At 60.7% G+C, this 24,813-nt stretch overlaps 1 protein-coding gene across 1 annotated transcript in view; it reads right to left on the reverse strand.

The window, feature by feature from the left end:
- LOC138287227 (astacin-like metalloendopeptidase) overlaps positions 1-24,813 on the reverse strand; it is a 161,188-nt gene that overhangs the window by 135,347 nt on the left and 1,028 nt on the right. The window contains exons 2-3 of the mRNA XM_069227581.1: positions 16,022-16,078; positions 12,849-12,905 (exon numbers count right to left, since the gene is read on the reverse strand). Coding sequence (XP_069083682.1) covers positions 12,849-12,905; positions 16,022-16,078 — 114 coding nt within the window. The remainder of the gene's footprint in view (positions 1-12,848; positions 12,906-16,021; positions 16,079-24,813) is intronic.

The raw sequence follows: 24,813 nt of genomic DNA on the forward strand, positions 1-24,813 counted from the left end.
GTATGTGATGGGTCAACTCCAGAGGCACTGTGTGTGGCTATTAGGGGACTCTGGTTACCCCAACCTGTCATGGCTATTGACCCCAGTGAGGAATCCCAGGACCAGGGCAGAGGAATGCTGCAATGAGGCCCATGTGGGGACTAGGAGTGCAGTGGCATGGAGTGGAGTAAAGTTGAGTGATACAGAGTAGGGTGCAGTGTCGTGTAGTGGTGCAGAGCAGAGTGGAGTGCAGTATGAATGATATGCTAACACACTGCCATTACAGACAACACATTTTTGATTGGAATGACCATTACATTTGCACAGATATACAGTTTTTCAAATCAAACTATACTGTGCACAGACGACGATGTGTGGAAATTGCATCACCTAATGCAATGATTTGTTTTAATCATGTAAAGGTATTTGTTTCCAGCACAGTTCAGAATTAACAAAAATGTGCTTGATTTGTACTTCTAATTCTGATATATTCTGAAGTTTATTTAAATGTTGTCATGTGATGGAAAAAACTCTTTCCTAACCCCAGTATCCAGCAAGATTGTCGCATGAATCCTCTCACTTTGAAGTCAGAGAAAGGAAAGTAAACACTAAATGGGTCATTACAACATTGGTGGTAAAAGCCGCTTACTGCTGTGCAGAAGACCACCAATACACCGCCGCGGAATTCCGCCACAGCTATCATGACCCACATCTCGGAATCCGCCGAAATTCAGACATCCACACAAGTCCGCCACACCAAAGGTCAGTGTTAAACTGGCAAAAACAATTCCTCCACTGTCACGCCAACAGAAACACACCCATTCTATCACGACCCACAAATCCACGCGGCGGTCTTTCAACCGCGGTATTCCATTGGCGGTACATAGCACCGCGCTCAAAATACACACACATCTCCAAAACACCGCCACATTGGACAAATCGAAATTCACACACCTGATACACATACACACACCACTCCCACACACCCAATTCAATATAAAACACACACCCACATCACCCACAAACCCCTACGACCACAATTCACGAACGAAGGCCAGAGAGACAGAGAGCACAGCAATTGAGAACCCCACCACACAGAGGCACACAACACCATCACCCATACAACATTCCACGCACAAAACACCACACACCACTACACATCACCACACACATCAACACTTACACCACCACACACATCACCCACACCACCCCATGTCACGCCAAAGACACCCCCGGTTTTCCGAGGAGGAGCTCAGGGTCATGGTGGAGAAAATCCTACGGGTAGAGCCACAGCTATTTGGCTCACAGGTGCAGCACACCTCCATAGCCAGGAAGATGGAGCTATGGCGCAGAATCATGGACAGGGTCAACGTTGTGGGACAGCATCCAAGAAATCAGGAGGACATCAGGAAGAGGTGGAACGACCTACAGGGGATGGTGCGTTCAGTGGTCTCCAGGTACAACATTGCGGTACAGCGGACTGGCGGCGGACCCCCACCTCCTCCCCCACAATTAACAACATGGGAGGAGCAAGTCTTGACCATCATGCATCCAGAGGGCCTCGGAGGAGACGGTGGAGGAATGGACTGTGGTAAGTCAAATCTTAACTATCATATCCCCCACCCTACCTGCATGCTATCACAGACCCCCACCCTCACCCCCTCCCCTATCACTCCAACTCCTCACTAATGTACTAATAACACAAACCACACATCCCAACACCAAGCCCTGCATGACACAACAAAGCATGGACACCCCTCACTAAAGCATGCCCACTGCACATACCCATAACACCCCCCCAACCATCATCACACAAGCCCCCACACAGGAATGCTAGCACCGGGGTACACGCTCACCCACCCATTGCACACCATGACACACACAGATGCAATAATCATGCCTTTACACCCCTGCAGGACCCCTACCCAACTTCACCAGACAGGAGGGTCCAGAAATCTCTACCCCACCGACAGAAGAGGCCCACAGTGATGACAGCAGCTCGGGCCAACTGGATCCAGACGACCAGCCCGGACCATCGTGGGCCTCGGGACAGTCGGTTCCCCTCGCACAGGCACAGCCCACCACAGACCTTCCACCCTCTGGTAACACCAGCACAGCACCCACCCAGCGGGCCCATACCTCCGTCCCCAGGACACGTCAATCAGATGTGTGTCCACCACTACAGGGAACCCAGGATAACCCACCACTCCAACAACAACTGGGACCTGGGGGCAGTGGTAGTGGGCACACTGTCCAGGGGACGGAGGCCCAGGAACACAGGGGAACTGGGAGGGCTGCTGTGCGACAGGGGGCAGACAGGCCAAGGGAACCCACTCTCCACGAGGCCCTCTCCTCCATCATGGGAGCATACCACCACTCCAAGGAGACAATGGCTACGGTCCTGGCCAAGTTTCAGGAGACCCAGCGCATGCAGGAGGAACAGTATTTGGGGTTCAGGGAGGAACTCAGAACCATCAGCTCTGCCCTGGGCACCATCGTAGGGGTGCTGAAGGATATACTGAACACCAGGAGGGACACCGTGGCACTCCAAGGGGCCCCTGACACTAGCATGGAGGATGAACTGCCCACCACCTCCGCCGGCGCTAGTGGACAGGACGCCCCACCACAGGACCACCACACCAGCACCCCACCCCCTGCAGACGGAGAACCACCCCGCAAGCGGTCCCTGAGATCCAGGAACAGGACAGAGCACGATGCCAAGACCCCCGCCAAGAAATGAGACCACCCTGATTGTCATCCCACTGTCCCACTTTGTAACCCTGTCCATATTGGAACTGGCCCAGCTCCACTTCCTATGCCCATATGGGCAGTGCACCTGTGAGACTAATAGACTGGACTCTGCCATGGACATTCCTCCACCATCACCCCTCACCATTTTACCACCCCATCCAATATTTAGCACTTCAATAAACACCCTTGAAGCACAAAACAATCTGGAGTCAGTCTGTGATTTTGAAAATGTGTATTAGCTGTGACAGTGACAAAATCCGTTCTCAAATGTAATGTCAACATACCTATGTCACACATCACAAGTCCATGAAGAATGTAAGCAGATGACACACGTTGGTAACCACACCGGTGAAACCGTAATGGAAATGTACAACTCATTTAACAAAAACTGCTACTAATTGACAGACAGGATAGAGGTAGAAGTGTGAAAGTACTTGTAGTAGTCAAGAATGTGTTCTCACCTGTGTGTCAGTGGAAAATATTGCTGGATGACTGAGTCCCTGTTGTCAATTTCTTCTTCCTCTGCTTCCTCCTCATCACTGTCCACAGGCTCCACAGCTGCCACAACACCGTCATCTGGACCATCCTCCTGCAGAAAAGGCACCTGGCGTCGCAAAGCAAGATTGTGAAGCATACAGCCGGCGATGATGATCTGGCACACCTTCCTTGGTGAGCAGAATAGGGAACCACCTATCATATGGAGGCACCTGAACCTGGCCTTCAGGAGGCCGAAGGTGCGTTCGATCACCCTCCTAGTCCGCCCCTGGGCCTCATTGTAGTGTTCCTCTGCCCTGGTCCTGGGATTCCTCACTGGGGTCAGTAGCCATGACAGGTTGGGGTAACCAGAGTCACCTAATAGCCACACACAGTGCCTCTGGAGTTGACCCATCACATAAGGGATGCTGCTATTCTGCAGGATGTAGGCGTCATGCACTGAGCCAGGGAACATAGCATTTACCTGGGAGATGTACTGGTCTGCCAAACATACCATCTGTACATTCATTGAAGGATAACTCTTCCGGTTCCTGTACACCTATTCACTCCTGTGGGGGGGGGGGACCAAAGCCACATGGGTCCCATCAATGGCACCTATGATGTTGGGGATATGTCCAAGGGCATAGAAGTCATCTTTAACAGTAGCCAAATCCTCCACCTGAGGGAAAACGATGAGCTCCTCATGTGTTTCAGCAGGGAAGACAACACTCTGGAAAACACGTTGGAAAACATAAGCTGGGACATCCCTGATGCCATGGCCACTGTTGTTTGAAAAGACCCACTTGCAAGGAAATGGGGCACTGATAGCACCGGCACTTGAGGGAGGATCCCTTTGGGATGGCGGATAGCTGACATCAGGTCAGGCTCCAACTGGGTACACAGTTCCTGGATTGTGGCACAGTCAAACCGGTAGGTGATGATTAAATGTCACTCCTCCATTGTCAACAGGTCCGCCAGCGGTCGGTACACCGGAGGATTCCGCAATCTCCTCACATGTCCCAGCTGACGGTGCCTAGGAAGGACAACAGCGACCACAGAGTCAAACAACTCAGAGGTATGTACCCACAGTCTACACAGAACACGAAACATAATCCAAAAAGTTGTCTGTATGTGTGTTGAGTCCAGGCCTAGGTATGTGTGACGCAGTTGAAAATAAAGCCATGTGGGCCCCTGAAATGGCGGCTGCCTGACCTCTAAACTGGGACAATGGGATTGTGGGGTACCTGCGTTGGCGTTGCACACCATCGCGGTAGGCGGTCGAAGACCGCTGCGCAATGCTGCATTGGTTAACATTGGACCCTATGGGTCCCAGGAGCCAATGACAGAGTGCACCGGCGGTGATGATACGCACCGCCGCGGACGTCACCGCCATTTTCTATCTGTTCAATCACTCGATACCTGATCTTCGACAGGAGAGGACCTACACTGCAAGTGCTGCTGTGACCTCGATGTGGAAGAGACAATGGCTCGTGCGTCTGGGGAAAGGGCCCCTGCCTTAACATCGGTGGAGTTGGAGAAGCTCGTGGATGGAGTCCTCCCCCAGTACACGCTACTCTACGGTCCTCCAGACCAACAGGTGAGTACACAGGGAGAAAGTTGTATGGGCTATGCTTGGGTGGTGAGGGCTGGTAGTAAGAAGGAAGGGGGCAGAGTTCTGCGAGCATGAAGGACTGTGAATGCATGTGCCACATGGCAAGGGTAGGTGATGTGGGCCACTCAGTTTGACGGTGCAGTTGTTAATGACTTCTCTTCTTCCCGTGTACATGTCATGTAGGTCAGCGCCCACCAGGAGAAGGATATTTGGCGTGCCATCGCCAAGGACGTCAGGACCCTGCGGGTCCACCAGAGACGGAGCACCCACTGCCGTAAAAGATGGGAGGACATTTACCGCTGGAGCAACAAGACGGCGAAGGCTCAGCTGGGGATGGCCTCCCAACGTGGGAGGGCTGCCTGTCGCACCTCCCTGATGTTCCGGATCCTGGCGGTGGCCTATCCTGAGTTGGATGGGCGCTTGAGGGCATCCCAGCAGACACAAGGGGGTGAGTACACTCTCATTCAGTGGACTTTGCGTGCAGTGAAGGTCTCTGGGTGGGGGAGGAGGGCTGTGGGATTCCCTAGGCCAGGGCGAGTTCCGTAGGCTAGGCCCCTCCGTAATGCAGGCCATGTGGCACTCCACCCCACCTCTGTAGAGTGCCAAGTACAGGTATACATGCCCCTGTGTCATCTATGTGTGCTGATGTCCACCATAGCCATGTAGGCCATATCCCAGGAACTGCATCAGTAGAGCCCAACAGTGTGGCGTAGTGCAGGGGGCTGCTGTGTCTGTATTGTCCGCCAATGGAAGAGGTAAGCCATGCACTCAACCTCTCTTTCTTCTGTCGTCCCTCCCCCTTTTGTGCTCTCCCTGTTCTTGTGTGCATCAGCATCATCAGGCGGAGGCACCGGAGCACGAGGGAGCTGCATCCCACATGGCCATGGAGGGCCACACCACGGACTCTGAATACACCAGTGGGACGGAGGGTGAGGGGAGCTTCACGGCGGTCACAGGATCAGCAACCAGCGACACGGACTCGTCCTCCGATGGGAGCTCTCTTGTGGTGGCGGCAAAATCTGTGCCCCCCACTTCTACAGGTACAGCCGCCACCCCCCTACCAGCACTGCCATCCCAGCAGCCCCTCAGCCTTCGCCCCGTGTCCGCTCACCCAGGAGGGTGGGCATCACCTTCGCCGCAGGCACATCAGCCCCTGCCCCTGTCACCTCTGCTGCCCTCAGTGAGGAGGCCATTGACCTCCTCAGGTCCCTGTTGGGCAGTCTACCATTTTGAATGCCATCCAGGGTGTAGAAAGGGAATTGCAACACACAAATGCATTCCTGGAGGGCATTCATTCTGGTCAGGCTGCCCTTCATCGAACCCTGCAATCTCTGGCCTCAGCACTGATGGCAGCCATTGTCACTGTGTCTAGCCTCCCCCCTCCAAATTCCTCCACCCAGACCCAATCCCCTGTACCCCAGCCTATCCCAAGCACACCATCAGACCAGCCTGCACACACGTCCCCTCCCAAAGTACACAAACGCGGGCACACACCCACCCAACATCCATCCAAATCACAACAGCCTCCAGCGCATGCACCTGCACCCAAATAAACAAGTTACACCTCCTACAACCACCTCCTCTTCCTCCACTCCCAGACCCCCTCCAGCTACCCGTCCCAGTGTTCGTAAGAAACTTTTCCTGAGCAACCTTGACCTCTTTCCCACCACCCCCCCTCCAATTCATAGGTCCCGTACTAGCACCTCAGCCAAATAATCGCAGGTACCAGTGGTGCCTGTTAGAGGTATGTGGAGTGCACCAGGCACCAGGGCAGGCAGTGTGACATGGAGCCACAACAGCAGGTCCACCCCCTGTGAAGCACCAGAAGTTGGACAGTGTCCGACGGGAGAGGGGGAAGACTCCAGCCGGCAAAGCCGCTCACAAGGGTCCTGCGGGGAGTGTCCACTCAGCTGTGACTCCTCCCAAGGTGGGGAAGGGGCAGAAGAAAGCGCAAAAGTCTGGGAAGAGCAGCACGGCGGAAAGCCCGCCATCATCCCCGCTGCCCAGGAGGCCACCGCCAGCCCCATCGTCACTGGCCAGGAAGCCACCACCAGAGTCAGTGCCCAGGAGGGCAGCCCCATCGTCACTGGCCAGGAAGCCAACGTCAGAGTCAGTGCCCAGGAGGGCAGCCCCATCGTCACTGGCCAGGAGGCCACCGCCAGAGTCAGTGCCCAGGAGGGCCCCGGCAGCCACAGCCCTGCTGGGCAATGAAGGACCGCCATGGCAAACACCGCTGTACAGGTCATAGACAGCAAAGTCAAGCACCGCTGAACAGGGCAAAGACCGCCGTGGCAAACACCGCTGAACAGGTCATAGACAGCAAAGTCAACCACCGCTGAACAGGGCAAGCACCGCTGAACAGGGCAAAGACCGCCATGGCAAGCACCGCTGAACAGGGCAAGCACCGCTGAACAGGGCAAAGACTGCCATGGAAAGCACCGCTGAACAGGGCAAAGACAGCAAAGTCAAGCACCGCTGAGCAGGGCAAGCACCGCTGAACAGGGCAAAGACCGCCATGGCAAGCACCGCTGAACAGGGCAAGCACCGCCAACTCAAGCACCGCTAGCCCATGTGCAGCAGGGACAGTGACGGAACTGGGACCGTCACGGGGGGAGTGATGCACTCTGGGCACTAGTCCCCCTCCAGAACCAGTGGTGAACAGCATCCACTACCTCAGTCCTTGGCAGGATGAAGCACTCTGGGCACCAGTCCCCCTCCAGAACCAGTGGAGAACAGCATCCACTCCGTCTGTCCTTAACAGGATGAAGCACTCTGGGCACCAGTCCCCCTCCAGAACCAGTGGAGACTGTTATCGACTTGAGAGACTGTGGCTTTGCACTCCCCAGGATGGTACAGTGGGCAAACCACCCACTGTAGAGACTTGAGAGACTGTGGCTTTGACTCCCCAGGATGGAACAGTGGGCAACCCACCCACTGTACAGACTTGAGAGACTGTGGCTTTGCACTCCCCAGGATTGAACAGTGGGCAACCCACCCACTGTATAGACTTGAGAGACTGTGGCTTTGCACTCCCCAGGATTGAACAGTAACAGTGGGCAACCCACCCACTTGTGAGACTGTGGCTTTGTACTCCCCAGGATGCAGCAGTGGGCAACCCACCCACTTGTGAGACTTGAGAGACTGTGGCTTTGCACTCCCCAGGATACATCAATGTGCATGGAGGCCCCTCGTGGATCTGCATTGGTGTAGTCATCCGGCTGAGGTGCCCCCCCATCCCTTCCCCCTGAGGTGCCTGTTGTATTTCTATCTGATGCCCCTGCAGTGTTCTCTCCGTTTGTGGACCAGTATCTAGTGTGGGCCTCACCCATGCATTTTGGGCCCAGTGGTCCACGGACAATGAATGGTGCATTACCTGCACTACTAATCGTGATGTCTATTTTGTTGAATGTTTAATTATATCTGTATATATTTGGTTACTGTATTTTGATATATTACAATGGTTGAACTCATTTCCTTTTGTCTTTGCATTCTTCTGGGGGGGTTGGGGGTTGTTACTGTAATGTTTGGTAATGCATTGGTGTGTGTGTTGTAGTGTGCGAGGGTCGGGGTGGGGCTGGGGGTGTTGCGTGTGTGTGTCCCTGACTTTTGCGTCCCCCCTCCCCTATGTCATAGGTGCAGTACTCACCGTTGTCTTCGGCGCCGGCGTTGATGATGGTCGTACAGGAACAGGAAGACTATCGCAGGGAGTATTTGGAGTTCTGGTTCCATGGTGTCCTCCTTCCTCGTGGAGTGTGTAGAGGTGAGCGTTTTCCCATTGAAATGGCTGTTTCCGCCGTGTTTTTATCCACGGTGAATCCGCACCCGGGAAAGGTGGCGGATTGGTAGGTTGTGATACTGTGGGTGGTACATTGTCTTCCACCTGTCTGTTGGCGGTGACCGCCGCGCTGTTTGTTTGTACCGCCATGGTGGTCGGAGTGTTAAAGTGGCTGTCTTCGTTGGCAGTTTCCGCCATGGTCATAATTCCCTTTTTTTTCCGCCGGCCTGTTTGCGGTATTACCGCCACTTTAACACCATCCACCAGGGTTGTGATGACCGCCTAAATCTCTTGAATTTGCTTGAACCCATATTATAAGTATATTTAAAAGTATACAACACGTCGAACGCTGCGCTCGACCTAAAAGGGGGGGTGCAACTTCATTATGTAAATAACACGGGCAAGGAGACAGTCTGATTCTTGTGAGAGGTCAGAAATAATGCAAGTCGTCAGTGGACCAGCAATCACTGCCTCTCATAGGGAGGCTGCAGCTGCCACGTTTTACTACACAAAATGCTCTGAGTCAGTGAAGGCGAGCACGGGGAGGTAGAGGGCTAGTAAGTCACTCATCAAGGCACATTCACAACATAAAAGCAGTCTTGGCCAGCTGGGAGCGAGGATGCTCGGTGCTCGGCGGTCCTGGCTCTCGGCATGGGCTGCTAGAGCCAGGGTTTGTCCTGCAGCGCTCTGCTCGGATCCGGCCCAGAAACAAGTTCACAGGGGCACAGAGACGCGGCCGGAGAGACCGCAGGCGGTACCCCGGTGTGCCAGGGGCACCCCACGCCGACCCGCTCAACTCCCGGGTACCAGCGGGCTCTGTCGCTCCCCAACACGGGGATAGAGGTGAGGGACGGGCTCCCAGGGAGGGTGGCAGGCTGTACCCCGGTGTGCCAGGGGCACCCCACGCTGACCCGCTCAACTCCCTGGTACCTGTGGGCTTTGTCGCCCCTAGAGCGAGGGATGGGCTCCCGGGGAGGGTGGCAGGCGGTACCTCGGTGTGCCAGGGGCACCCCACGCTGACCCCCAGAGCGAGAGATGGGCTCCCGGGGAAGGAGGCAGGCTGTACCTCGGTGTGCCAGGGGCCCCTCTGGCCAGAGAGCACAACCCCGGGTACCTGCGGGCTCTGTCGCCCCCCATCACGGGGATAGAGGTGAGGGACGGGCTCCCGGGGAGGGTGGCAGGCTGTACCCCGGTGTGCCAGGGGCACCCCACGCTGACCCCCAGAGCGAGAGATGGGCTCCCGGGGAAGGAGGCAGGCTGTACCCCGGTGTGCCAGGGGCACCCCACGCTGACCCGCTCAACTCCCTGGTACCTGTGGGCTTTGTCGCCCCTAGAGCGAGGGATGGGCTCCCGGGGAGGGTGGCAGGCGGTACCTCGGTGTGCCAGGGGCACCCCACGCTGACCCCCAGAGCGAGAGATGGGCTCCCGGGGAAGGAGGCAGGCTGTACCTCGGTGTGCCAGGGGCACCCCACGCTGACCCGCTCACCTCCCGGGTACCTGCGGGCTCTGCCGCCCCTAGAGCGAGGGACGGGCTCCCGGGGAGGGAGGCAGGCGGTACCTCGGTGTGCCAGGGGCACCCCATGCTGACCCGCTCAACTCCCTGGTACCTGTGGGCTTTGTCGCCCCTAGAGCGAGGGATGGGCTCCCGGGGAGGGTGGCAGGCGGTACCTCGGTGTGCCAGGGGCACCCCACGCTGACCCGCTCACCTCCCGGGTACCAGCGGGCTCTGTCGCCCCCCATCATGGGGATAGAGGTGAGGGACGGGCTCCCGGGGAGGGTGGCAGGCTGTACCCCGGTGTGCCAGGGGCCCCTCTGTCCAGAGAGCACAACCCCGGGTACCAGCGGGCTCTGTCGCCCCCCATCACGGGGATAGAGGCGGGGGACGGGCTCCCGGGGAGGGTGGCAGGCTGTACCCCGGTGTGCCAGGGGCACCCCACGCTGACCCCCAGAGCGAGAGATGGGCTCCCGGGGAAGGAGGCAGGCTGTACCTCGGTGTGCCAGGGGCCCCTCTGGCCAGAGAGCACAACCCCGGGTACCTGCGGGCTCTGTCGCCCCCCATCACGGGGATAGAGGTGAGGGACGGGCTCCCAGGGAGGGTGGCAGGCTGTACCCCGGTGTGCCAGGGGCACCCCACGCTGACCCCCAGAGCGAGAGATGGGCTCCCGGGGAAGGAGGCAGGCTGTACCCCGGTGTGCCAGGGGCACCCCACGCTGACCCCCAGAGCGAGAGATGGGCTCCCGGGGAGGGTGGCAGGCTGTACCCCGGTGTGCCAGGGGCCCCTCTGTCCAGAGAGCACAACCCCGGGTACCAGCGGGCTCTGTCGCCCCCCATCACGGGGATAGAGGCGGGGGACGGGCTCCCGGGGAGGGTGGCAGGCTGTACCCCGGTGTGCCAGGGGCACCCCACGCTGACCCCCAGAGCGAGAGATGGGCTCCCGGGGAAGGAGGCAGGCTGTACCTCGGTGTGCCAGGGGCCCCTCTGGCCAGAGAGCACAACCCCGGGTACCTGCGGGCTCTGTCGCCCCCCATCACGGGGATAGAGGTGAGGGACGGGCTCCCAGGGAGGGTGGCAGGCTGTACCCCGGTGTGCCAGGGGCACCCCACGCTGACCCCCAGAGCGAGAGATGGGCTCCCGGGGAAGGAGGCAGGCTGTACCCCGGTGTGCCAGGGGCACCCCACGCTGACCCCCAGAGCGAGAGATGGGCTCCCGGGGAGGGTGGCAGGCTGTACCCCGGTGTGCCAGGGGCACCCCACGCCGACCCACTCACCTCCCGGGTACCAGCGGGCTCTGTCGCCCCCCATCACGGGGATAGAGGTGAGGGACGGGCTCCCGGGGAGGGTGGCAGGCTGTACCCCGGTGTGCCAGGGGCACCCCACGCTGACCCCCAGAGCGAGAGATGGGCTCCCGGGGAGGGTGGCAGGCGGTACCCCGGTGTGCCAGGGGCACCCCACGCTGACCCGCTCACCTCCCGGGTACCTGCGGGCTCTGCCGCCCCCCAGAGCGAGGGACGGGCTCCCGGGGAAGGAGGCAGGCTGTACCCCGGTGTGCCAGGGGCACCCCATGCTGACCCGCTCAACTCCCTGGTACCTGCGGGCTTTGTCGCCCCCCATCATGGGGATAGAGGTGAGGGACGGGCTCCCGGGGAGGGTGGCAGGCTGTACCCCGGTGTGCCAGGGGCACCCCACGCTGACCCCCAGAGCGAGAGATGGGCTCCCGGGGAGGGAGGCAGGCTGTACCCCGGTGTGCCAGGGGCCCCTCTGGCCAGAGAGCACAACCCCGGGTACCTGCGGGCCCTGTCGCCCCCCATCACGGGGATAGAGGCGAGGGACGGGCTCCCGGGGAGGGTGGCAGGCTGTACCCCGGTGTGCCAGGGGCACCCCATGCTGACCCGCTCACCCCTGGGTACCAGCGGGCTCTGCCGCCCCCCCATCACGGGGATAGAGGTGAGGGACGGGCTCCCGGGGAGGGTGGCAGGCTGTACCCCGGTGTGCCAGGGGCACCCCACGCTGACCCCCAGAGCGAGAGATGGGCTCCCGGGGAGGGTGGCAGGCTGTACCCCGGTGTGCCAGGGGCACCCCATGCTGACCCGCTCACCCCTGGGTACCAGCGGGCTCTGCCGCCCCCCATCACGGTGATAGAGGTGAGGGACGGGCTCCCGGGGAGGGTGGCAGGCTGTACCCCGGTGTGCCAGGGGCACCCCACGCTGACCCCCAGAGCGAGAGATGGGCTCCCGGGGAAGGAGGCAGGCTGTACCCCGGTGTGCCAGGGGCACCCCACGCTGACCCCCAGAGCGAGAGATGGGCTCCCGGGGAGGGTGGCAGGCTGTACCCCGGTGTGCCAGGGGCACCCCACGCCGACCCACTCACCTCCCGGGTACCTGTGGGCTTTGTCGCCCCCCATCATGGGGATAGAGGTGAGGGACGGGCTCCCAGGGAGGGTGGCAGGCTGTACCTCAGTGTGCCAGGGGCCCCTCTGGCCAGAGAGCACAACCCCGGGTACCTGCGGGCTCTGCCGCCCCCCATCACGGGGATAGAGGTGAGGGACGGGCTCCCAGGGAGGGTGGCAGGCTCTGCCCTGCTGCTGGGGTGCCAGGGGAAGGGGCCACGAGTTCCCCTTCTTGCTCGGAGGAGGCTGGAGCCCGCTGCCCACTCTGCCTCTGCTGGGGGCTGATGCTCTTGGCTAAAAATCCGTTCATTCGAGACCCTTTCTAGGGACGTCTGTGGAGCCCGCACCCCAACACCCCGCCCAGAGCCTCACCTTTATTGGCCTCTAGGATGCTGATGCCATCGTCCCCCTTGAGGTCACCGCTCATTCCTGAAAGGAAAATGGTATCTTGTGTCATCCACAGCAAAGTAAGGCGGGGGCACTCTCCACCGCCCCCCTCCCTGAGCACTGACCCCTCCCTCAGCACTGAACCCCTCCCTGAGCACTGAACCCCTCCCTAAGCACTGAACCCCTCCCTCAGCAATGAACCCCTCCCTGAGCTCTCAACCCCTCCCTCAGCCCTGAACCCCTCCATCAACACTGAACCCCTCCCTGAGCACTGAACCCCTCCCTCAGCAATGAACCCCTCCCTGAGCACTGAACCCCTCCCTAAGCACTGAACCCCTCCCTCAGCCCTGAACCCCTCCCTGAGCACTGAACCCCTCCCTGAGCACTGAACCCCTCCCTGAGCTCTCAACCCCTCCCTCAGCACTGAACCCCTCCCTCAACACTGACCCCTTCCTGAGCACTGAACCCTTTCCGCAGCAAGGAACCCCTCCCTCAGCCCTGAACCTCTCCCTCAGCACTGAACCCCCCCTGAGCACGGAACCGCTCCCTCAGCACTGACCCCTCCCTCAGCACTGAACCCCTCCCTGAGCACTGAACCCCTCCCTCAGCAATGAACCCCTCCCTGAGCTCTCAACCCCTCCCTCAGCCCTGAACCCCTCCCTCAGCACTGAACCCCTCCCTGAGCATTGACCCCTTCCTGAGCACTGAACCCTTTCCGCAGCAAGGAACCCCTCCCTCAGCCCTGAACCTCTCCCTCAGCACTGAACCCCCCCTGAGCACGGAACCGCTCCCTCAGCACTGACCCCTCCCTCAGCACTGAACCCCTCCCTGAGCACTGAACCCCTTCCTCAGCACTGAACCCCTCCCTGAGCTCTCAACCCCTCCCTGAGCACTGACCCCTCCCTGAGCACTGACCCCTCCCTCAGCACTGAACCCCTCCCTCAGCCCTGAACCCCTCCCTCAGCACTGAACCCCTCCCTCAGCCCTGAACCCCTCCCTCAGCACTGAACCCCTCCCTGAGCTCTCAACCCCTCCCTCAGCACTGAACCCCTCCCTCAACACTGACCCCTTCCTGAGCACTGACCCCTCCCTCAGCACTGAACCCCTCCCTAAGCAATGAACCCCTCCCTGAGCACTGAACCCCTTCCTCAGCAATGAACCCCTCCCTGAGCTCTCAACCCCTCCCTGAGCACTGACCCCTCCCTGAGCACTGACCCCTCCCTCAGCACTGAACCCCTCCCTGAGCACTGACCCCTCCCTCAACACTGAACCCCTCCCTGAGCACTGAACCCCTTCCTCAGCAATGAACCCCTCCCTGAGCTCTCAACCCCTCCCTCAGCACTGAACCCCTCCCTGAGCACTGAACCCCTTCCTCAGCAATGAACCCCTCCCTGAGCTCTCAACCCCTCCCTGAGCACTGACCCCTCCCTCAGCACTGAACCCCTCCCTGAGCTCTCAACCCCTCCCTGAGCACTGACCCCTCCCTGAGCACTGACCCCTCCCTCAGCACTGAACCCCTCCCTGAGCACTGAACCCCTCCCTCAGCACTGAACCCCTCCCTCAGCCCTGAACCCCTCCCTCAGCACTGAACCCCTCCCTGAGCACTGAACCCCTCCCTCAGCACTGAACCCCTCCCTGAGCACTGAACCCCTCCCTCAGCAATGAACCCCTCCCTGAGCACTGAACCCCTTCCTCAGCAATGAACCCCTCCCTGAGCTCTCAACCCCTCCCTGAGCACTGACCCCTCCCTCAGCACTGAACCCCTCCCTGAGCTCTCAACCCCTCCCTGAGCACTGACCCCTCCCTCAGCACTGAACCCCTCCCTGAGCTCTCAACCCCTCCCTGAGCACTGACCCCTCCCTGAGCACTGACCCCTCCCTCAGCACTGAACCCCTCCCTGAGCACTGAACCCCTCCCTCAGCACTGAACCCCTCCCTCAGCACTGACCCCTCCCTCAGAACTGACCCCTCTCTTAGCACTGAACCCCTCCCTGAGCACTGAACCCCTCCCTAAGCACTGAACCCCTCCCTCAGCACTGAACCCCTCCCTGAGCTCTCAACCCCTCCCTCAACACTGAACCCCTCCCTGAGCACTGAACCCCTCCCTAAGCACTGAACCCCTCCCTCAGCACTGAACCCCTCCCTGAGCACTGAACCCCTCCCTCAGCCCTGAACCCCTCCCTCAGCACTGAACCCCTCCCTGAGCACTGAACCCCTCCCTCAGCAATGAACCCCTCCCTGAGCACTGAACCCCTTCCTCAGCAATGAACCCCTCCCTGAGCACTGAACCCCTTCCTCAGCACTGAACCCCTCCCTGAGCTCTCAACCCCTCCCTGAGCACTGACCCCTCCCTGAGCACTGACCCCTCCCTCAGCACTGAACCCCTCCCTGAGCTCTCAACCCCTCCCTAAGCACTGAACCCCTCCCTCAGCAATGAACCCCTCCCTGAGCTCTCAACCCCTCCCTCAGCCCTGAACCCCTCCCTCAGCCCTGAACCCCTCCCTCAGCACTGAACCCCTCCCTCAGCCCTGAACCCCTCCCTGAGCACTTACCCCTCCCTGAGCACTGACCCCTCCCTGAGCACTGAACCCCTCCCTCAGCACTGAACCCCTTCCTCAGCAATGAACCCCTCCCTGAGCTCTCAACCCCTCCCTCAACACTGACCCCTCCCTGAGCACTGACCCCTCCCTCAGCACTGAACCCCTCCCTGAGCACTGAACCCCTCCCTCAGCAATGAACCCCTCCCTCAGCACTGAACCCCTCCCTCAACACTGACCCCTTCCTGAGCACTGAACCCCTCCCTCAGCACTGAACCCCTCCCTCAACACTGACCCCTTCCTGAGCACTGAACCCCTCCCTCAGCAATGAACCCCTCCCTGAGCTCGCAACCCCTCCCTCAGCCCTGAACCCCTCCCTCAGCACTGAACCCCTCCCTCAGCCCTGAACCCCTCCCTCAGCACTGAACCCCTCCCTGAGCTCTCAACCCCTCCCTCAGCACTGAACCCCTCCCTCAGCCCTGAACCCCTCCCTCAGCACTGAACCCCTCCCTGAGCTCTCAACCCCTCCCTCAGCACTGAACCCCTCCCTCAACACTGACCCCTTCCTGAGCACTGAACCCTTTCCGCAGCAAGGAACCCCTCCCTCAGCCCTGAACCTCACCTTTATTGGCCTCTAGGATGCTGATGCCATCGTCCGCCTTGAGGTCACCGCTCATTCCTGAAAGGAAAATAGTATCTTGTGTCATCCACAGCAAAGTGAGGGGGAGGCACTCTCCACCGCCCCCCTCCCTGAGCACTGACCCCTCCCTCAGCACTGAACCCCTCCCTGAGCACTGAACCCCTCCCTGAGCACTGAACCCCTCCCTCAGCACTGAACCCCTCCCTCAGCCCTGAACCCCTCCCTCAGCACTGAACCCCTCCCTGAGCTCTCAACCCCTCCCTCAACACTGACCCCTTCCTGAGCACTGAACCCTTTCCGCAGCAAGGAACCCCTCCCTCAGCACTGAACCCCTCCCTCAGCACTGAACCCCTCCCTGAGCACTGACCCCTCCCTCAGCACTGAACCCCTCCCTGAGCACTGAACCCCTCCCTCAGCACTGAACCCCTCCCTCAGCACAGAACCCCTCCCTCAGCCCTGAACCCCTCCCTCAGCACTGAACCCCTCCCTCAGCACAGAACCCCTCCCTCAGCACAGAACCCCTCCCTCAGCCCTGAACCCCTCCCTCAGCACTGAACCCCTCCCTCAACACTGAACACCCCCCAGCACTGACCCCTCCCTCAGCACTGAACCCCTCCCTGAGCACTGAACCCCTCCCTAAGCACTGAACCCCTCCATCAGCAATGAACCCCTCCCTGAGCTCTCAACCCCTCCCTCAGCCCTGAACCCCTCCCTCAGCACTGAACCCCTCCCTCAGCACTGAACCCCTCCCTCAGCCCTGAACCCCTCCCTCAGCACTGAACCCCTCCCTGAGCTCTCAACCCCTCCCTCAGCACTGAACCCCTCCCTCAACACTGACCCCTTCCTGAGCACTGAACCCTTTCCGCAGCAAGGAACCCCTCCCTCAGCACTGAACCCCTCCCTCAGCACTGAACCCCTCCCTGAGCACTGACCCCTCCCTCAGCACTGAACCCCTCCCTCAGCACTGAACCCCTCCCTCAGCACAGAACCCCTCCCTCAGCCCTGAACCCCTCCCTCAGCACTGAACCCCTCCCTCAGCACAGAACCCCTCCCTCAGCACAGAACCCCTCCCTCAGCCCTGAACCCCTCCCTCAGCACTGAACCCCTCCCTCAACACTGAACACCCCCCAGCACTGACCCCTCCCTCAGCACTGAACCCCTCCCTGAGCACTGAACCCCTCCCTAAGCACTGAACCCCTCCCTCAGCAATGAACCCCTCCCTGAGCTCTCAACCCCTCCCTCAGCCCTGAACCCCTCCCTCAGCCCTGAACCCCTCCCTCAGCACTGAACCCCTCCCTCAGCCCTGAACCCCTCCCTGAGCACTGACCCCTCCCTGAGCACTGAACCCCTCCCTGAGCAATGAACTCCTCCCTGAGCTCTCAACCCCTCCCTAAACCCCTCCCTCAGCCCTGAACCCCTCCCTGAGCCCTGAAACCCTCCCTGAGCACTGACCCTTCCCTGAGCACTGAACCCCTCCCTCAGCAATGAACTCCTCCCTGAGCTCTCAACCCCTCCCTCAGCACTGAACCCCTCCCTGAGCACTGACCCCTCCCTCAACACTGAACCCCTCCCTAAGCACTGAACCCCTTCCTGAGCACCGAACCCCTCCCTCAGCACTGACCCCTTCCTGAGCACTGAACCCCTCCGTCAGCACTGAACCCCTCCCTCAACACTGAACACCCCCCAGCACTGACCCCTCCCTCAGCACTGAACCCCTCCCTGAGCACTGAACCCCTCCCTAAGCACTGAACCCCTCCCTTAGCAATGAACCCCTCCCTGAGCTCTCAACCCCTCCCTCAGCCCTGAACCCCTCCCTCAGCCCTGAACCCCTCCCTCAGCACTGAACCCCTCCCTCAGCCCTGAACCCCTCCCTGAGCACTGACCCCTCCCTGAGCACTGACCCCTCCCTGAGCTCTGAACCCCTCCCTCAGCAATGAACTCCTCCCTGAGCTCTCAACCCCTCCCTGAGCACTGAACCCCTCCCTCAGCACTGAACCCCTCCCTAAGCACTGAACCCCTCCCTCAGCACTGACCCCTCCCTCAGAACTGACCCCTCTCTCAGCCCTGAACCCCTCCCTCAGCACTGAACCCCTCCCTGAGCACTGAACCCCTCCCTGAGCACTGAACCCCTCCCTCAGCCCTGAACCCCTCCCTCAGCACTGACCCCTCCCTCAGAACTGACCCCTCTCTCAGCCCTGAACCCCTCCCTCAGCACTGAACCCCTCCCTCAGAACTGACCCCTCTCTCAGCCCTGAACCCCTCCCTCAGCACTGAACCCCTCCCTGAGCACTGAACCCCTCCCTGAGCACTGAACCCCTCCCTCAGCCCTGAACCCCTCCCTCAGCACTGACCCCTCCCTCAGAACTGACCCCTCTCTCAGCCCTGAACCCCTCCCTCAGCACTGAACCCCTCCCTGAGCAAACCCCTCCCTCAGCACTGAACCCCTCCCTCAGCAATGAACCCCTCCCTGAGCTCTCAACCCCTCCCTCAGCCCTGAACCCCTCCCTCAGCACTGAACCCCTCCCTCAGCAATGAACCCCTCCCTCAGCCCTGAACCGCTCCCTGAGCACTGACCCCTCCCTGAGCACTGACCCCTCCCTCAGCACTGAACCCCTCCCTCAGCACTGAACCCCTCCCTGAGCACTGACCCCTCCCTCAGCACTGAACCCCTCCCTGAGCACTGAACCCCTCCCTCAGCAATGAACTCCTCCCTGAGCTCTCAACCCCTCCCTCAGCCCTGAACCCCTCCCTCAGCACTGAACCCCTCCCTCAGCACTGAACACCCCCGAGCACGGAACCGCTCCCTCAGCACTGAACCCCCCCTCAGCACTGAACCCGTCCCTCAGCACTAGACCCCTCCCAGAGCACTGAACCCCTCCCTCAGCACTGGGTTGCTCAGCACTGAACCCCTCCCTGAGCACTGAACCCCTCCCTCAGCACTGACCCCTCCCTCAGCACTGAACCGCTCCCTGAGCACTGAACCCCTCCCTCAGCACTGAACCCCTCCCTCAGCACTGACCCCTCCCTCAGCACTGAACCTCTCCTCAGCACTGAACCCCTCCCTCAACACTGACCCCTTCCTGACCACTGAACACTTCCGGCAGCAAGGAACCTCTCCCTCAGCCCTGAACCCCTCCCTCAGCACTGAACCCCTCCCTCAGCACTGACCCCTCCCTCAGCACTGAACCGCTCCCTGAGCACTGAACCCCTCCCTCAGCAATGAACTCCTCCCTGAACTCTCAACCCCTCCCTCAGCAATGAACTCATCTCTGAACTCTCAACCCCTCCCTCAGCCCTGAACCCCTCCCTCAGCACTGAACCCCTCCCTCAGCACTGAACCCCTCCGTCAGCCCTGAACCCCTCCCTCAGCCCTGAACCCCTCCCTCAGCCCTGAACCCCTCCCTCAGCACTGAACCCCTCCCTCAGCCCTGAACCCCTCCCTGAGCACTGACCCCTCCCTGAGCACTGACCCCTCCCTGAGCACTGAACCCCTCCCTGAGCAATGAACTCCTCCCTGAGCTCTCAACCCCTCCCTAAACCCCTCCCTCAGCCCTGAACCCCTCCCTGAGCCCTGAAACCCTCCCTGAGCACTGACCCTTCCCTGAGCACTGAACCCCTCCCTCAGCAATGAACTCCTCCCTGAGCTCTCAACCCCTCCCTCAGCACTGAACCCCTCCCTGAGCACTGACCCCTCCCTCAACACTGAACCCCTCCCTGAGCACTGAACCCCTTCCTCAGCAATGAACCCCTCCCTGAGCTCTCAACCCCTCCCTCAGCCCTGAACCCCTCCCTCAGCACTGAACCCCTCCCTCAGCACTGAACACCCCCAAGCACGGAACCGCTCCCTCAGCACTGAACCCCCCCTCAGCACTGAACCCGTCCCTCAGCACTAGACCCCTCCCAGAGCACTGAACCCCTCCCTCAGCACTGGGTTGCTCAGCACTGAACCCCTCCCTGAGCACTGAACCCCTCCCTCAGCACTGACCCCTCCCTCAGCACTGAACCGCTCCCTGAGCACTGAACCCCTCCCTCAGCACTGAACCCCTCCCTCAGCACTGACCCCTCCCTCAGCACTGAACCCCTCCTCAGCACTGAACCCCTCCCTCAACACTGACCCCTTCCTGACCACTGAACACTTCCGGCAGCAAGGAACCTCTCCCTCAGCCCTGAACCCCTCCCTCAGCACTGAACCCCTCCCTCAGCACTGACCCCTCCCTCAGCACTGAACCGCTCCCTGAGCACTGAACCCCTCCCTCAGCAATGAACTCCTCCCTGAACTCTCAACCCCTCCCTCAGCAATGAACTCATCTCTGAACTCTCAACCCCTCCCTCAGCCCTGAACCCCTCCCTCAGCACTGAACCCCTCCCTCAGCACTGAACCCCTCCGTCAGCCCTGAACCCCTCCCTCAGCCCTGAACCCCTCCCTGAGCACTGAACCCCTCCCTCAGCAATGAACCCCTCCCTGAGCTCTCAACCCCTCCCTCAGCCCTGAACCCCTCCCTCAGCACTGAACCCCTCCCTGAGCACTGAACACCCCCGAGCACGGAACCGCTCCCTCATCACTGAACCCCCCCTCAGCACTGAACCCGTCCCTCAGCACTAGACCCCTCCCTGAGCACTGAACCCCTCCCTAAGCAATGAACCCCTCCCTGAGCACTGAACCCCTCCCTCAGCACTGAACCCCTCCCTCAGCACTGACCCCTCCCTCAACACTGAACCCCTCCCTGAGCACTGACCCCTCCCTGAGCACTGAACCCCTCCCTGAGCAATGAACTCCTCCCTGAGCTCTCAACCCCTCCCTGAACCCCTCCCTCAGCCCTGAACCCCTCCCTGAGCCCTGAAACCCTCCCTGAGCACTGACCCTTCCCTGAGCACTGAACCCCTCCCTCAGCAATGAACTCCTCCCTGAGCTCTCAACCCCTCCCTCAGCACTGAACCCCTACCTGAGCACTGAACCCTCCCTGAGCACTGAACCCCTCTCTGAGCACTGACCCCTCCCTGAGCTCTCAACCCCTCCCTCAGCACTGAACCCCTCCCTGAGCACTGAACCCATCCCTCAGCAATGAACCCCTCCCTCAGCAATGAACCCCTCCCTGAGCTCTCAACCCCTCCCTCAGCACTGAACCCCTCCCTCAGCACTGAACCCCTCCCTGAGCACTGAACCCCTTCCTGAGCACCGAACCCCTCCCTCAGCAATGAACTCCTCCCTGAGCTCTCAACCCCTCCCTCAGCACTGAACCCCTCCCTGAGTACTGAACCCTCCCTGAGCACTGAACCCCCCCCAGCACTAAACCCCTCCCTCAACACTGACCCCCTCCCTCAGCACTGAACCCCTCCTTGAGCACTGAACCCCTCCCTGAGCACTGAACCCTTCCCTCAGCACTGAACCCCTCCCTCAGCCCTTAACCCCTCCCTGAGCACTGAACCCCTCCCTGAGCCCTGAACCCCTCCCTCAGCCCTGAACCCCTCCCTGAGCACTGAACCCCTCCCTGAGCACTGACCCCTCCCTGAGCACTGAACCCCTCCCTGAGCAATGAACTCCTCCCTGAGCTCTCAACCCCTCCCTGAACCCCTCCCTCAGCCCTGAACCCCTCCCTGAGCCCTGAACCCCTCCCTGAGCACCGACCCTTCCCTGAGCACTGAACCCCTCCCTCAGCAATGAACTCCTCCCTGAGCTCTCAACCCCTCCCTCAGCACTGAACCCCTCCCTGAGTACTGAACCCTCCCTGAGCACTGAACCCCCCAGCACTTAACCCCTCCCTCAACACTGACCCCCTTCCTGAGCACTGAACCCTCCCTGAGCACTGAACCCCTCCCTGAGCACTGACCCCTCCCTGAGCTCTCAACCCCTCCCTCAGCACTGAACCCCTCCCTGAGCACTGAACCCATCCCTCAGCAATGAACCCCTCCCTCAGCAATGAACCCCTCCCTGAGCTCTCAACCCCTCCCTCAGCACTGAACCCCTCCCTCAGCACTGAACCCCTCCCTGAGCACTGAACCCCTTCCTGAGCACCGAACCCCTCCCTCAGCAATGAACTCCTCCCTGAGCTCTCAACCCCTCCCTCAGCACTGAACCCCTCCCTGAGTACTGAACCCTCCCTGAGCACTGAACCCCCCCAGCACTAAACCCCTCCGTCAACACTTACCCCCTCCCTCAGCACTGAACTCCTCCTTGAGCACTGAACCCCTCCCTGAGCACTGAACCCCTCCCTCAGCCCTTAACCCCTCCCTGAGCACTGAACCCCTCCCTGAGCCCTGAACCCCTCCCTCAGCCCTGAACCCCTCCCTGAGCCCTGAACCCCTCCCTGAGCACTGACCCCCCCTGAGCACTGAACCCCTCCCTGAGCAATGAACTCCTCCCTGAGCTCTCAACCCCTCCCTGAACCCCTCCCTCAGCCCTGAACCCCTCCCTGAGCCCTGAACCCCTCCCTGAGCACTGACCCTTCCCTGAGCACTGAACCCCTCCCTCAGCAATGAACTCCGCCCTGAGCTCTCAACCCCTCCCTCAGCACTGAACCCCTCCCTGAGTACTGAACCCTCCCTGAGCACTGAACCCCCCCAGCACTAAACCTCCCCCTCAACACTGACCCCCTTCCTGAGCACTGAACCCTCCCTGAGCACTGAACCCCTCCCTGAGCACTGACCCCTCCCTGAGCTCTCAACCCCTCCCTCAGCACTGAACCCCTCCCTCAGCACTGAACCCCTCCCTCAGCAATGAACCCCTCCCTCAGCAATGAACTCCTCCCTGAGCTCTCAACCCCTCCCTCAGCACTGAACCCCTCCCTCAGCCCTGAACCCCTCCCTCAGCACTGAACCCCTCCCTGAGCACTGAACTCCCCCCCGAGCACGGAACCGCTCCCTCAGCACTGAACCCCCCCCCCTCAGCACTGAACCTGTCCCTCAGCACTGGACCCCTCCCAGAGCACTGAGCCCCTCCCTCAGCACTGAACCCCTCCCTGAGCACTGAACCCCTCCTTCAGCCCTGAACCCCTCCCTGAGCACTGAACCCTTCCCGCAGCAAGGAACCCCTCCCTCAGCCCTGAACCCCTCCCTGAGCACTGAACCCTTCCCGCAGCAAGGAACCCCTCCCTCAGCACTGAACCCCTCCTTGAGCACTGAACCCCTCCCTCAGCACTGAACCCCTCCTTGAGCACTGAACCCCTCCCTCAGCACTGAACCCCTCCCTGAGCACTGAACCCCTCCCTGAGCACTGACCCCTCCCTCAGCACTGACCCCTACCTCAGCACTGACCCCCCCCTCAGCACTGAACCCCTCCCTCAGCACTGAACCCCTCCCTGAGCACTGAACCACTCCCTGAGCACTGAACCCCTCCCTCAGCAATGAACCCCTCCCTGAGCACTGAACCCCTCCCTGAGCACTGACCCCTCCCTGAGCACTGAACCCCTCCCTCAGCCCTGAACCCCTCCCTGAGCACTGAACCCCTCCCTGAGCCCTGAACCCCTCCCTCAGCACTGAACCCCTCCTTGAGCACTGAACCCCTCCCTGAGCACTGAACCCCTCCCTCAGCACTGAACCCCTCCCTGAGCACTGAACCCCTCCCTCAGCCCTGAAACCCTCCCTGAGCACTGAACCCCTCCCTCAGCCCTGAACCCCTCCCTCAGCCCTGAACCCCTCCCCGAGCACTGACCCCTCCCTGAGCACTGAACTCATCCCTGAGCTCTCAACCCCTCCCTGAACCCCTCCATCAGCCCTGAACCCCTCCCTGAGCCCTGAACCCCTCCCTGAGCACTGACCCTTCCCTGAGCACTGAACACCTCCCTCAGCAATGAACTCCTCCCTGAGCTCTCAACCCCTCCCTCAGCACTGAAACCCTCCCTCAGCACTGAAACCCTCCCTCAGCACTGAACCCCTCCCTGAGCACTGAACCCCTCCCTCAGCCCTGAACCCTTCCCTGAGCACTGAACCCTTCCCGCAGCAAGGAACCCCTCCCTCAGCCCTGAACCCCTCCCTGAGCACTGAACCCTTCCCGCAGCAAGGAACCCCTCCCTCAGCACTGAACCCCTCCCTCAGCACTGAACCCCTCCTTGAGCACTGAACCCCTCCCTCAGCACTGAACCCCTCCTTGAGCACTGAACCCCTCCCTCAGCACTGAACCCCTCCCTGAGCACTGACCCCTCCCTCAGCACTGAACCCCCCCTCAGCACTGAACCCCCCCTCAGCACTGAACCCCTCCCTGAGCACTGAACCACTCCCTGAGCACTGAACCCCTCCCTCAGCAATGAACCCCTCCCTGAGCACTGAACCCCTCCCTGAGCACTGAACCCCTCCCTCAGCACTGACCCCTCCCTGAGCACTGAATTCCTCCCTGAGCTCTCAACCCCTCCCTCAGCACTGAACCCCTCCCTGAGCACTGAACCCTCCCTGAGCACTGAACCCCTCCCTTAACACTGAACCCCTCCCTGAGCACTGAACCGCTCAATGAGCAATGAACCCCTCCCTGAGCACTGAACCCCTCCCTCAGCACTGAACCCCTCCCTGAGCACTGAACCCCTCCCTCAGCAATGAACCCCTCCCTGAGCTCTCAAGCCCTCCCTCAGCCCTGAACCCCTCCCTCAGCACCTAACCCCTCCCTAAGCACTGAACCCTTGCCGCAGCAAGGAACCCCTCCCTCAGCCCTGAACCCCTCCCTCAGCACTGAACCCCTCTCTGAGCACTGAACCCCCCCCGAGCACGGAACCGCTCCCTCAGCACTGAACCCCCCCTCAGCACTGAACCCGTCCCTCAGCACTGGACCCCTCCCTGAGCACTGAACC

The sequence above is a fragment of the Pleurodeles waltl genome, chromosome 4_1 (genome assembly GCF_031143425.1).
Source record: "Pleurodeles waltl isolate 20211129_DDA chromosome 4_1, aPleWal1.hap1.20221129, whole genome shotgun sequence".
NCBI classification, from domain to species: domain Eukaryota; kingdom Metazoa; phylum Chordata; class Amphibia; order Caudata; family Salamandridae; genus Pleurodeles; species Pleurodeles waltl.